The sequence below is a fragment of the Oncorhynchus gorbuscha genome, linkage group LG04 (assembly GCF_021184085.1).
Source record: "Oncorhynchus gorbuscha isolate QuinsamMale2020 ecotype Even-year linkage group LG04, OgorEven_v1.0, whole genome shotgun sequence".
NCBI classification, from domain to species: Eukaryota; Metazoa; Chordata; class Actinopteri; order Salmoniformes; family Salmonidae; genus Oncorhynchus; species Oncorhynchus gorbuscha.
The window spans coordinates 1,245,281-1,260,346 of record NC_060176.1 but is presented as its reverse complement, the minus strand read 5'-3'; the positions used below and the strand labels follow the sequence as shown (position 1 = coordinate 1,260,346).

The 15,066-nt window shown below is 46.3% G+C and overlaps 1 protein-coding gene across 1 annotated transcript; it reads left to right on the top strand.

The window, feature by feature from the left end:
* Positions 1–7,959: 7,959 nt before the first annotated feature.
* On the top strand, positions 7,960–15,025 carry LOC124033508 (E3 ubiquitin-protein ligase MARCHF3-like). Its single transcript, XM_046345526.1, has 4 exons — positions 7,960–7,985; positions 8,458–8,662; positions 11,978–12,184; positions 13,359–15,025. Exons 1-4 carry the CDS (start codon positions 7,960–7,962, stop codon positions 13,515–13,517), a joined length of 597 nt encoding a protein of 198 aa, XP_046201482.1. The 3' UTR covers positions 13,518–15,025.
* The last annotated feature ends 41 nt before the right edge of the window (positions 15,026–15,066 follow it).

Below are 15,066 nucleotides of genomic sequence, written 5' to 3'. Positions count from 1 at the left end.
TCCAGAAAAGAGACGTTAAATTCTAAAACCACCTAAAAGGAAGCGATTCCCAAACCTTCCATAACAAAGCCATCATCTACAGGGAGATGAACCTGGAGAAGAGTCCCTTAAGCAAGCTGGTCCATTGGGCTCTGTTCACAAACAGAAACATACCCCACAGAGCCCCAGATCAGCAACACAATTAGACCCAAACAAATCATGAGAAATAAACAGATATATTGGAAAGAACTAAAATAAAACAGAGCAAACTAGAATGGCCCTAAACAGAGAGTACACAGCGGCAGAATACCTGACCACTGTGACTGACCCAAACTTAAGGAAAGCTTTGACTATGTAGAGAGTGAGTGAGCATAGCCTTGCTATTGAGAAAGGCCGCCATAGGCAGACCTGACTCTCAAGGGAAAACAGGCTATGTGCACACTGCCCACAAAATGAGGTGGAAACTGAGTTGCACTTCCTAGCCTCCTGCCCAATGTGTGACCATATTAGAGACACATATTTCCCTCAGATTACACAGATCCACAAAGAATTCGAAAACAAGCCTAATTTTGCTAACCTCCCATACCTACTGGGTGAAATACCACAGTGTGCCATCACAGCAGCAAGAGAGAGAGACAGACAGAGAGAGAGAGAGAGACAGAGAGAGAGAGACACAGAGAGAGATAGAGAGAGAGACAGAGAGAGAGAGAGACAGAGAGACAGAGAGAGACAGAGAGAGAGAGAGAGAGAGAGAGAGAGAGAGAGAGAGAGAGAGAGAGAGAGAGAGAGAGAGAGAGAGAGAGAGAGAGAGACAGAGAGAGAGAGAGAGAGAGAGAGAGAGAGAGAGAGAGAGAGAGAGAGAGAGAGAGAGAGAGAGAGCGGACTCTCCTCTCCCTCTTTGGGCGGTGCTCAGCGGTCGTCACTGTGGTGGCTCCTCTCCCTGTTCGGGCGGGGCTCAGCGGTCGTCGTCGCCGGTCTACTAGCTGCCACTAAAGGTGGCTCCTCTCCCTGTTCGGGCGGTGCTCAGCGGCTCAGCGGTCGGGTGGCTCCTCTCCCTGTTCGGGCGGGGCTCAGCGGTCGTCGTCGCCGGTCTACTAGCTGCCACTAAAGGTGGCTCCTCTCCCTCTTTGGGCGGTGCTCAGCGGTCGTCGTCGCCGGTCTACTAGCTGCCACTAAAGGTGGCTCCTCTCCCTGTTCGGGCGGTGCTCAGCGGTCGTCGTCGCCGGTCTACTAGCTGCCACTAAAGGTGGCTCGGTGCTCAGCGGTCGTCCGCCGGTCTACTAGCTGCCACTAAAGGTGGCTCCTCTCCCTGGGGCGGTGCTCAGCGGTCGTCGTCGCCGGTCTACTAGCTGCCACTGGCTCCTCTCCCTGTTCGGGCGGTGCTCAGGTGGCTCCTCTCCCTGTTTGGGCGGTGCTCAGCGGTCGTCGTCGCCGGTCTACTAGCTGCCACTAAAGGTGGCTCCTCTCCCTCTTTGGGCGGTGCTCAGCGGTCGTCGCCGGTCTACTAGCTGCCACTAAAGGTGGCTCCTCTCCCTGTTTGGGCGGTGCTCAGCGGTCTACTCTACTAGCTGCCACTAAAGGTGGCTCCTCTCCCTGTTTGGGCGGTGCTCAGCGGTCGTCGTCGCCGGTCTACTAGCTGCCACTAAAGGTGGCTCCTCTCCCTGTTTGGGCGGTGCTCAGCGGTCGTCGTCGCCGGTCTACTAGCTGCCACTAAAGGTGGCTCCTCTCCCTGTTCGGGCGGTGCTCAGCGGTCGTCGTCGCCGGTCTACTAGCTGCCACTAAAGGTGGCTCCTCTCCCTGTTCGGGCGGTGCTCAGCGGTCGTCGTCGCCGGTCTACTAGCTGCCACTAAAGGTGGCTCCTCTCCCTGTTTGGGCGGTGCTCAGCGGTCGTCGTCGCCGGTCTACTAGCTGCCACTAAAGGTGGCTCCTCTCCCTGTTTGGGCGGTGCTCAGCGGTCGTCGTCGCCGGTCTACTAGCTGCCACTAAAGGTGGCTCCTCTCCCTGTTTGGGCGGTGCTCAGCGGTCGTCGTCGCCGGTCTACTAGCTGCCACTAAAGGTGGCTCCTCTCCCTGTTTGGGCGGTGCTCAGCGGTCGTCGTCGCCGGTCTACTAGCTGCCACTAAAGGTGGCTCCTCTCCCTGTTCGGGCGGTGCTCAGCGGTCTACTAGCTGCCACTAAAGGTGGCTCCTCTCCCTGTTCGGGCGGTGCTCAGCGGTCGTCGTCGCCGGTCTACTAGCTGCCACTAAAGGTGGCTCCTCTCCCTGTTCGGGCGGTGCTCAGCGGTCGTCGTCGCCGGTCTACTAGCTGCCACTAAAGGTGGCTCCTCTCCCTGTTCGGGCGGTGCTCAGCGGTCGTCGTCGCCGGTCTACTAGCTGCCACTAAAGGTGGCTCCTCTCCCTGTTCGGGCGGTGCTCAGCGGTCGTCGTCGCCGGTCTACTAGCTGCCACTAAAGGTGGCTCCTCTCCCTGTTTGGGCGGTGCTCAGCGGTCGTCGTCGCCGGTCTACTAGCTGCCACTAAAGGTGGCTCCTCTCCCTGTTTGGGCGGTGCTCAGCGGTCGTCGTCGCCGGTCTACTAGCTGCCACTAAAGGTGGCTCCTCTCCCTGTTTGGGCGGTGCTCAGCGGTCGTCGTCGCCGGTCTACTAGCTGCCACCGATCCTTTTTCCTTTTCTTTTGGTTATGTCTGTTTTGTGTTTCACCTGGTTTCATTTTGGTTAATTAGGGGAGGTATTTAATTTGACATTTCCTTTGGGGTTTTATGCGGGATTGTTTTCATTTGAACTGTCAGTGAATTTGGGTTTCGTTTTATTAGCTCATGTTTTACAGGTGTTTTTTCCCAGGACTGTGTCTGAGTGGGGTTTTCGTGGCCTATTACTGTAGTCCGGTGTCCTGTTGTTTTTTGAGCTAGTTAAATAAAATACCCTTTTCTTTGCAACTGGTTTCTCCTGCACCTGACTCCACACCCACATCTCCTTGGGGAGATCTCACACTTTGACTATGTACAGACTCAGTGAGCATAGCCTTGCTATTGAGAAAGGCCGCCAATTGCAGACCTGACTCTCAAGGGAAGACAGGCTATGTGCACACTGCCCACAAAATGAGGTGAAACTGAGCTGCACTTCCTAACCTCCTGCCCAATGTATGACCATATTAGAGACACATATTTCCCTCAAATTACAGAAACCCACAAAGAATTTGAAAACAAGCCCAATTTTGACAAACTCCCATATAATTTGGGTGAAATACCACAGTGTACCATCACAGCAGCAAGATTTGTGACCTGTTGCCACAAGAAAAGCTCAACCAGTGAAGAACAAACACCATTGTAAATAAAACCCATATTTCTGTTTATTTATTTTCCCTTTTGTACTTTTTGTAACTATTTGCACATAATATGACATTTGAAATGTCTTTGTTCTTTTGTAACTTTTATGAGTGTAATGTTTACTGTTCATTTATATTGTTTATTTCACTTTTGTTTATGATCTATTTCACTTGCTTTGACAATGTAAACATATGTTTACCATGCCAATAAAGCCCTTAAATTGAAATTGAATTGAAAGAGAGAGTGGCGACGAGACACAACTCCATCTCATCCTAAACCCCTGCCCCCAACTTCACCCTAGCCCCGTCTTGACAGACCCCCCTTCTAAAAATAGGAAGTCCTTTTTCCAAGGCGATGTGACGTTGGGAATCATTTGTGGTGTTTCTATTCTGGGAGGTAATCTGTTGCGTCTGGGGTTATGTGTGCTACTGCTGCAGGAGTGTCAGAGGAATTATCCACCCTCTCCGGTTGTTCATGACAGAATGACCAAGGATGTCCGGAACTCTGTACCTCTGGGCTTTGTCAAGAGGCAGCCAGTGAATGAATGGCAGACAGGATTAGAAGGAGAGGGGGGGTGGAGGAGAGAGGAGGAGAGCATGTGAGACAGAGAGAGAGAGAGTGAGAGAGAGAGAGAGAGAGAGAGAGAGAGAGAGAGAGAGAGAGAGAGAGAGAGAGAGAGAGAGAGAGAGAGAGAGCTCACAGAGACCAGCTTTGCCAGTCCTAGAGTAAGTCTCTCTCCACTCCAACAAGTCCTCTTCAGAGTGCTCCAGCAATACTTTCATCTGAGCTTAGTGTGAACGTATAATGAGAATAGAAGCCATATAGATATGAATGGAAAGGCCTCTTTTACTGGCCTTGCCTGCTCGCTACTAATCTCTAATCTTGCAGACAGTGGTAAATGCTTTCTCACGTTCTCTCAGTTTATAGGCTACAAAATCTTCCTCCCTGACACCTTTCATTAAAAATATTGCAAAAGTTTCTCTCCCCCTATTGTGAATGATTTCAAAATGTTCTTGACACAATTGTTTAGACACCAACTCCTTCCCATAACATGTACAATAACAGGTTAAATCAACACTGGCTTTTTATAAACTCTGAATCACTGCTTGCACAAAACCCAAGGGAAAAACAACCCTGACCATTTATCTATTTATCAAGTCAAACTCAGCTTGGTGACAGAGGCAGAAAGTGACGTCACAAGGCAGGATCAAAGAACCAGTTATCTTCCCTAAATATTCAACAACAAAAAAACTTCACTTCATGCTTCTACACCTGCATTGCTTGCTGTTTGGGGGTTTAGGCTGGGTTTCTGTACAGCACTTTGAGATATCAGCTGATGTACGAAGGGCTATATAAATACATTTGATTTGATTTGATATAATCCCAGTTCACAGAAAAAGACTGACTAGAAGCTATAATGGCATGATTTACTGGATATATCTCCCACCCACCCAAATGAATTTGCTTCCTTCCTAATAAAATTGAAAATCCCCAAGTACATATCAACGTTTATCGAAGTCAGCTGGCTTGCTTATAGGATCCTGCTTTGTGATGCACCCCTCTGATGTCATTCAGTTGCCTACCTAAGTACTTCTTCCATCCTGCCCTCGTTGCCTCATTGAGTAGGCTCTCAGACACAGACAACTGGAGGGTCTGAGCTGTGGGCTCTGTGGGAGACGTATTAAACACTTTACAGTCTGCTGCCTCCATTGACAGTCATGACAGAGTGTCAGACCTATTGAATTCTATAGTCAAGGCTTAGTTGATCTGCTATGAGGAATGTGGTAAAAAAGATCTCCATCCCACTTCGAATTTCCTCTGGCCGAATAGACACACACACACACACACACACACACACACACACACACACACACACACACACACACACACACACACACACACACACACACACACACACACACACACACACACACACACACACACACACACACACACACACACACACCACTGAAGTATAACAAAACTACTGCATCATTATACAGTACACTGTCTCTGTCAACGTAGAATACAAAAACCAAGTATAACAAAACTTCTCTTCCCTCATCCAAAGAATTCACGTGTACTTCCCTGTCAAATGAATAATTTCAACCAAAATAAAAGAGTACCCCAAAAGCCTTGCCTCAGCCACCTCCACTCCTCCATGGAAGGTTTATTCTAGGAGCATTACCATATGGACCGAGACGCGGGCTCAGTGAGTGAAAGGGCCTTGGTTGAGGCTGTCTGTAACAGGATTATGGGGATATTATGGTGAGTAGGAGTGGCTCCCGGTGTAACTGGCTGTGATGTGAATAGGATTTCTGTGTGTCTGGTCTGATCAGGGCCGAGGCTGGGGGAGGGCTACTCTCCTCTCCCCTCCTCTACTCCAGATAATCCTTTACTGTTCTCTTCTCACCCCTTGGCCGACCGGTCCACCTTCAGGATACTTCATCTGCAGCCACACACACACACGCTGCTACTGCGGCGACTGAGTTTCTCACTCTCTCTGTCTCACACACACACGCTGCTACTGCTGCGACTGAGTTTCTCACTCTCTCTGTCTCACACACACAGACACTCACACAGAAAGGGATATAGAGAAGAGAGAGAGACAGAGAAATAGCAAGCAGCCCTTGAGAGTAGGGCCTCACACTTTTTATTGAGGCCTGGTGACATGAAGAACTCTACTGGGATGGTAAGATCTCTTGTTTACTTCTCTCTCTCTCTCTCTCTCTCTCTCTCTCTCTCTCTCTCTCTCTCTCTCTCTCTCTCTCTCTCTCTCGCTCTCTCCGTCTCTCTCTCTCTCTCTCTCTCTCTCTCTCTCTCTCTCTCTCTCTCTCTCTCTCTCTCTCTCTCTCTCTCTCTCGCTCTCTCCGTCTCTCTCTCTCTCGCTCTCACTCTCCTTCTCGCTCTCTCTCTCTCTCTCTCTCTCTCTCTCTCTCTCTCTCTCTCTCTCTCTCTCTCTCTCTCTCTCTCTCCGTCTCTCTCTCTCTCTCTCTCTCTCTCCTTCTCTCTCTCGCTCTCTCTCTCTCTCTCTCTCCCTCTCTCGCTCTCACTCTCTCTCTCGCTCTAAAAATGTCAATACCAGTGTGTTTACATTCAAATGAACTAGTTGTTTCCTCAGAAAATTCCCATTGTGGCATGTCCCACATCAATATTTGAACCCACTTTATTTAACCTCTTGACCTGGTTTGTTATGAAGTTCAACACGTGCTCTTCATGACAGAATGTTACAATGAGGTGAAATGAATAGATTGACAGAATGCCATGACCCTAAAGGCAGTCTACTCATAGAATGATGACCCATGTGTGTTTGGTGTTATCTTGGCTGTGCCTACAGTAGCAGCTTAGGTATTGGTGTATTGGCGCTAGTGTTTTGGTGATTCAGTGAAATTGTTTGTGATACTGAACATGTGGGCTATACTGTCTCTGCAAGAAGGCTTTGGTAGTGAAAGGAGTACTCAACTTTAGAAGAAATACTAAATTAATTGAAATGAGGAAATATTTAGTCAATTCAATTGAACATTAGTTGTATGTTTTGTATGAATCATTGCATTATTAGGCTTAAAGCTAGAATCTGCAGTTAATACAATAACAAAACAGAAACCCCACCTTTGTTTTGGTAAAAAAACTGAGGGACAGGGCTGGAGAAATGTAACCACTCTCAAATTCAAAGACAGAGCTGTGGATGCAGACTGACCGTCTATGGTATTAAAACGACAGTTTTAACCATGTTTTAACGCTATACAGTGTGTGTTTACATTTACGTTGTTGACAAACATTGGAGTAAAACAAGCTTATATTTTGGGTTCTGATGGGTTACAACAGTTGAACTAAAAGCTCATGAAGCATTTCTAAGTGTTTATAAGTCCAAAAATGGATGTAGCAACGAAACATTCTTGCTTCAATAGGTATTAGTTTGAATGGTGTCAACACGTTTTCCTACCATCAGGCATTATGTGCAGTTCAGATATAATAACACATTCATCTTCATATCTGACATGGTAGTAAGTAGATTCCATGAACAGTGTCTCTTATACAGAAGGACGTATAATGAAATAAGGGACCTAGAGAGGATGTGTTATTTCAGTTGTGATTCATCTCTCTTCTCACAGCCGCTGTAGCGTGCAGACTGCCCTCAGTCTGGCCAGAGACTGGGATTGACTATACTGAACATAGACCTTCCATAATAGTCTTATGTATTAGTGTAAATGGCTAGAGGTCATTGGTAGTGGCTATGTCAAAGCTACTTACTGTATATGGGAGCGTAGTCCTGACATAATTCAATTCAAATTGGGACTTGATGTTGCCATAATCAACCTCACAGTCAAATAGTTGGATGGTCAAACTCCTGGATTTAGCCACATGGCTTCATTGTTTTGAACTGATTCTCCTGCCAACAAATACCATTGCAAGATATATGATCACAGTGTACACTGATATTATATGATGCTAATATATTATTGTCCAAATGTGTAGCAGAACCCCACATCAGTCTGATTGATGGCCCCCTCTGTGGCAGCCATGACCCCAGAGCAGCTCCTGGGCCCGCAGGTATGCAGTCCTGTAGGGGAAATGAAGGTCTTGCATGAGGAGGAACGAGGGGAGGAGTCTGACCCCTGTCCTCAGGAAGTGATGGACTGCTATGGCCACTCCCCTTAATGACTCACAGCCCCAGCACCGACAGGTGGGTCAGGAAACAAACAGACAACACACAGAACACACACACACACACAGAACACACACGCACACACACACACACACAGAACACACACACACACAACACACACACACACACACACACACACGCAGAAACACCCACAAAGGGAGGCAAGGGAGAGAGAGTGAAACACAGTGAGGAAGAGAGAGGATAAGAACACATGGTACAAGAAGGGGGAGGGGTTAGAGAAGTTGTATGTGAGGTTATTCATAGAGGAATCCTTTAATAAGGGGATTTAAATTATGTACAATAACATGCATTGGCTCTCTCTTACGTCCTCCTTGTCTGGGTCCCAAATGTCTCCTTATTACCTATATAGTGCACTACTTTAGACCAGAGCCCTGTGGTGTCATATAAAGGGAATAGTGTGCCATTAGGGACTCATCCCCGGACTCTCCGTTTTGCCCTGTGTTGACTTTGTCTCTCTGTTGTCCTGCAGTCTTAGCAGTGAGGAGCCCTTCTGTCGTATCTGCCACGAGGGAGGGGGTGTCGGGGAGCTGCTCTCCCCCTGTGAGTGTGCAGGGACGCTGGCCATGGTCCACCGAGGCTGCCTGGAACACTGGCTCACTGCCTCCAACAGCAGCCGCTGTGAACTCTGCCACCACCAGTACGCCCTGGAGAGACTGCCCAAGCCACTCACTGAGGTAGGGGAGAAAGAGTAGGGTGAAGTTACCCCTAGATGCTGATCTTGGGTCAGTTTATCATTCCCCCACTAGGTTAGGATTAAGGAGGGGAAGCTGATCCTAGATCTGTACTTCATGGAAATTTTACTGTGGCGTTAGGTGAGACGGAGACATATGCGCTCACATGCATGAAGGCATAGACACATGCAAGCAAACACACACACTCAAGCACACATACACTAACAAACGCACACTCATAAGCAACCACACACATGTGCACTTCAGGGAGAAAGGGTGCACACACCAGAGGAGGCTGGTTGGGGGGAGCTATAGTAGGACGGGCTCATTGTAATTAATGGTTGAACTGCAATTCATCGAACGGAGTCAAACATGGTACAAAATAGATGTCATCAAAAACACCATAAAACTACAGTAAAATAGTCATCACATACAACGCTTTTGGAAAGTATACAGACAGCTTTCCTTTTCTACATTCATTTTGTTACGTTACAGCCTTATTCTAAAATTGATTGAATTATATTTTTTCCTTATTAATCTACACACAATACCCCATAATGACAAAGTGAAAACAGTTTTGGGGGATTTTTTTTGCAAATGTATATATTTTTTTAAATACCTTATTTATGAGACTCGAAATTGAGCTCAGGTGCATCCTGTTTCCACTGATCATCCTAGAGATGGTTAATTCAATTGATTGGACATGATTTGGAAAGGCACACACCTGTCTATATAAGGTCCCACAGTTGACAGTGACAGAACAAAAACAAGGCAAATAAACCCGATGACTGCAGAGCTCCTCTGTGGAGATGGGAGAATCTTCCAGAACGACAACCATCTCTGCAGTTTGCAGACAAGGAAAAGGCACATGACTGCCCGCTTGGAGTTTGCCAAAATGGACTCAGAACATGAGAAACAAGATTCTATGTTCTGATGAAACCAAGATTCAACTCTTTGGCCTGAATGCCAAGTGTCACGTCAGGAGGAACCCTGGCACCATCCCTATAGTGAAGCATGGTGGTGGCAGCATCATGCTGTGGGGATATTTTTCAGAGGCAGGGACTGGGAGAGTTATCAGGATCGAGGGAAAGCTGAATGGAGCAAAGTACAGAAAGAACCTTGATGAAAACTTGTTCCAGAGAGCTCAGGACCTCAGAAGGGGGCGAAGGTTCACCTTCCAACAGGACAATGACCGTAGCACGCAGTCAATACAAAGCAGGACTAGCTTCGGGACAAGTCTGAATGTCCTTAAGTGGCCCAGCCAGAGCCCGGACTTGAACCCGATCAAACATCTCTGCAGAGACCTGAAAATAGCTGTGCAGCGACGCTGCCAAAGGTGCTTCATCAAAGTACTGAGTAAAGGGTCAGAATATTTATGTAAATGTGATATTTTCCGTTTTTTTATTTTATTAACATTGCTAAAAATTCAAAAAAATATTTTCTTCTTTGTTATTATGGGGTATAGTGTGATGATTGATGAGGGGGGAAAATAATTAGAATAAGACTGTAAAGTAACAAAATGTGGAAAAAGTACTTTCCGTATGTACTGTACATCAACTATATTATGCAGTCTCAATTTATCAGGTTTGAGGTCACTTTCAACTCACTTCCTGAATTGACTCAATTGAAATGGAATTTACCCCAACCCACCTGTCACTTCATTTCAAACCCATTAAGGAATATACAAACTGCTGTCTCAAAGATAGTCTTCATAGAAGAGAACAAACATTATTCAGGTTGCAGATGGATGTATATTTTTTATTTTAACTTTATTTAACTAGGCAAGTCAGTTAAGAACAAATTCTTATTTTCAATGACGGCCTTGGAACAGTGGGTTAACTGCCTGTTCAGGGGCAGAACGTCAGATTTGTACCTCGCCAGCTCGGGGGGCAGCTCGTCAGCTCGGGGGCAGCTTGTCAGCTCGGGGGACTAGTAACCTTCCGGTTACTAGTCCAACGCTCTAACCACTAGGCTACCCTGCAACGATTCCCTATTCTACAGTCCACATAACCCTATCTATTCTATTCAATACATTTCTATCTGGCCATTGTGTAACAAGTCACCCTCCTGTACAGAGCCCCTAGCTGGATTCACATTGGAGTGTCTGATGTCACTGACTGCTTTTACCAGTAAAGCCACTTAGCCTGAGAAACAGATTAGATGGTGTTTCCTGTCACTAGCTGTAGCTGAGCTGCAGCTGCTCCATAGAGTTTGATAGATGGTGCACTTGGCCCAAACACTGTTTTAGCATGGGCACAGTGATATCAAGGGCTTTCATCATTGTGAAATAGTCAACTGGGTGGGACTTGCAATGGCTTAAGGAAGGATCCCAGAATTTCATCCAGGTCAGCATAAGGGGTCAGCCAATGAAAAATATTCCTGAGAAAACATTCCATAATGGCAGGTGGCAGTGAATAACCAACCTTGGCTTTGGCCTATACTTCCAGATTATACACACTCCAGCACAGTAAGTGGTGCTATGCACCTTTTCCGTTTATTTAGAAACTGGCAATTCCCTCTCAGAAGTAGAAAAAGAGGGGATTGTCTACTTTAAATGGAGACAGCATTGCCCTCAATGGCACTGCCCATGCTGAAACAGAAGCAGACATTGCAAAGATATGAGCTTTGTAATGCATCTCTATGAGATTCCTCAGGACAGGACATTACGTCGTCCTGTATTAATGGTCTCCTCCCAGCCTGTCGCATGTGTGTTGGCCACTGGCACCAGGTAATCTGTTAAGAACCATGTGTTGTATGGAGGGAGCTAATGTACAAGACACACACACACACACACACACACACACACACACACACACACACACACACACACACACACACACACACACACACACACACACACACACACACACACACACACACACACACACACACACACACACACACACACACACACACACACACACACACAGAGTAGGAGACAAAACAACAGCTGATCTGACAGATGAATGGAGATATGGCCTGGTCCATCACCACAGCGTTCTATATTCAGTGGTTAACATTTTAAAGTCTCAAATTCTAAAGTGAAATGTGATTTTCGATACTCATCCAAAAGCCAAAAGCCAACACCATCTAGTGTAGATACTGTACTTGTACATAACAGTGATTTAGATTGTTCTGTTGTCTGGTCTACCCACTCTAACTTTATGTTCCCTGGCCTCCTCTCTGTGTCAGTGAATGAAGTCATGCGATGCTTAATGTCATTTGGAATTGAACTGATATTACCGTCATTCTATCCATTCTAATCACAGTACATCCCCCACCTCCCCCGTCCCCTCTCTCCCTCCCTCCCTTCCTCAGTGGCTGGGCTCACCAGCCATGCAGCACCAGAGACGGACGCTCTGCGGTGACGTCATCTGCTTCCTGTTCATCACACCGCTGGCTAGCCTATCAGGATGGCTGTGTGTGCAGGGTGCTATGGACCTGTATTTCAGTAACAGTATGGAGGCTGTTGGACTCATGGTGCTCACCCTGGCTCTCTTCACCATCTACTGCTTCTGGACTGTGGTGAGTTGTTGGGGCTGTTGTGGGTTGGGGTTACATTTGGGATTGTTTATAGCAGTGGAGGCTGGTGGGAGGAGCTATAGGAGGACAGGCTGGAATGGAATAAACGGAACAGTATCAAACACACAGAAACCATGTTTGAGTCCGTTCCATTTCTTCCGTTCCAGCCATTACAATGAGCCCGTCCTCCTATAGCTCCACCCATCAGCCTCCACTGGTATATAGTGTAATGGTGGAACAAAGTAAATAGAATGACTAATAAAACTATAATTATTAAAGGGTTAATGTTTCTACTTCCCCAGAGTCAGCTGAACTCATGGACACATTTTTAAATATCTGTGGCCAGTATCAAGAAAGCTAGAGGTAGTTTCACCAATGCTAATTAGCGTTAGCGCAATGACAAAGTCTATGGGATCAGCTAGCTGATTGTGCTAACGCTAGCTGATCCCATAGACTTCCATTCATTACTATCTGTCAGAGATGATAGTGTAAACCAAAGCCAGCTGTTATTGGGCAGTTTCCCATTTAAAACCTTTTTAATGTGTATGTGGACGTTCCCTCTCTCAAGTGAGCATCTTTGAGCATGCTTACCTATGTACGCTCACGTGGAAAGCATGCTTAAGCTAGAGAGGGAACGCCTACTTACACAGACAGGAAGCAAAGATTAACTGACTTTTTGTGACGTCTTCATTATCCACCATCTTTGCTGTCCGTTTTCTTCAGATTGGTGCCTAATCAACATGGCCCTGGTTGGGGAAGTAAACAAACACAGCTTGCATAAGTGAAGTCACATGTTTTTAAATTAAAGGGGAAGTTAAGTATTTTACAACTTAATGTTAGATGGTTCCTCACCCTCAAGGTAGTCTATGCACCAGGAGAGATTGTAATCCATGGTTCTGTTTTTTTAGAACAGCCACTACAAACATCCTTGATTTATAGAGAAATGTCACAGTTTCCCCTTGTCATACTCATCATCTCCAGCACCACCGCAACATCAACATGTGTGAAAATGGTTCTATGTTTTGTAGTAAAAAAGATAGAGGAAGATAAACGTTTCCAATGACATCTGTGTGCATCATGTGATTTTAACCAATTATGAGTAGGCATTGCCTACCAATTGGTTGATGTCATTGGAAACACTGTCTGGTAAAAATCAACTGCTCTCTTCCACCACCAGGTGTCGCTGCGCTACCACATCCACCTGTTCAGGACGTGGAAACAGACAGACCAGAGAGTTAGGCTACAGATCCCCCGACCAGCACGAACCATGCACACACACCACACACTGAACCTCAGCTTCCTTAGCAAGGACACCAGAAAGGAGACTGTGGTGTAGATGGAGTGGAACTGGGTGTAGTGTCCACGATACTTTGGCAAGAAGACTGTGATGTAGCCAGAATGGGACGGGGTCGAGTGTCACATTTCTAGTGTCACATTTAACAGGTCCCCAGTGTCCGGTCTGGAGGGTGAAGTCACAAGCTCTGCTGGTTGGCTACTGCATAGCAACCTAGTGGTGCCAAAAGCCCTGGTCTGCCCTAAAAGCCTATGTCAACCATCGCCAGAACGGTCAAACATATATATTTTTACGCTCGTTTTGGACTCCAAAATTTGTTTATTATGATCAAGTTCAAACCCGATGGTGAATTATTTAAAAGTTCGCTACAAATCGAGAAATTATATTAAATAGTGATCCATTCTGACTGCTACATTTGTCATCACACAGGATCAGGTGCTGACTCAGACCAATCAGGGACCATAAAGCTACGAGCAGGCTCTCTCAGGCAGGATGAAAACGACTACATCGACCATGATCCTTCGCTAGTTACTGCCACTTTCACCATGATCCTTAGTGATTCTTTGGCGCCATTCAGCAATATGGTCCGCTTCAAATTCAAATCATTCCATGCGCCATCGGGAGCTTTCATAGGAACACGTGGATGACGTCAGCGCTATCACCATCTACTGGTTTTAATGTCTATGGTTTCCTGGGCAAGGATACTTTGGTGTAGCTGGAGTGGGACTGGTCCCAGTATCCACTGTACGCTCAGCAAGGAGACAATGACATGGGCAAGCTACTTTGGTGTAGCTGGAGTGGGACTGGTCCCAGTATCCACTGTACGCTCAGCAAGGAGACAATGACATGAGCAAGGATACTTTGGTGTAGCTGGAGTGGGACTGGTCCCAGTATCCACTGTACGCTCAGCAAGGAGACAATGACATGAGCAAGCTACTTTGGTGTAGCTGGATTGAAACCAGGCCAGATCTCACTAAGGATACAGTGGTGTTGCTGTAATGGGACTGGGCCCAGTCCTCATGCTGCTTCAACAAGGATACAAGGTTCATTTCTATTAGAATAAGGCCCCGTTGCTACACTTTTTTAACAAAGACTTGGATCAAGGAGACAGCAATGAAAATGTTCTACCAAGGAACCTTCAGAGGACCAAACCTTCATCTGCAGAGAAGACTTTTTATATATTTATAGACACCAGCCTTTGAGACTTACTCAGTTGGACATAACTATTTTCTAAAGACTGTTTTGTAAAAGAGTGATGAGATTAATGACAATGAAATTGATGTCCCACTCCCAGTTGATGTTGGGCCCAGTTTTTTCCAACCGTTCCCAGACTATGAAAAAAAAAAAAACTCTTGGACTCTTGTTTAGAATGACTAGTTATCGTTCACTAAACACGCTGTTACACCTGCAAATAACCACCTTAGTTAGACCTGCAAACATCTTTAAAGGACATTTCACTCAAAAGGTTTGTTAGATATTTGTAGCTATATTCCTCAATGATGAACACTGTTTAATTTCCTGGTTTCCTGCTTCTAAACAACCTGTTGTGGGATGTGGCTACGTTTTTACATCAGACTACTGAGGTTTGAAA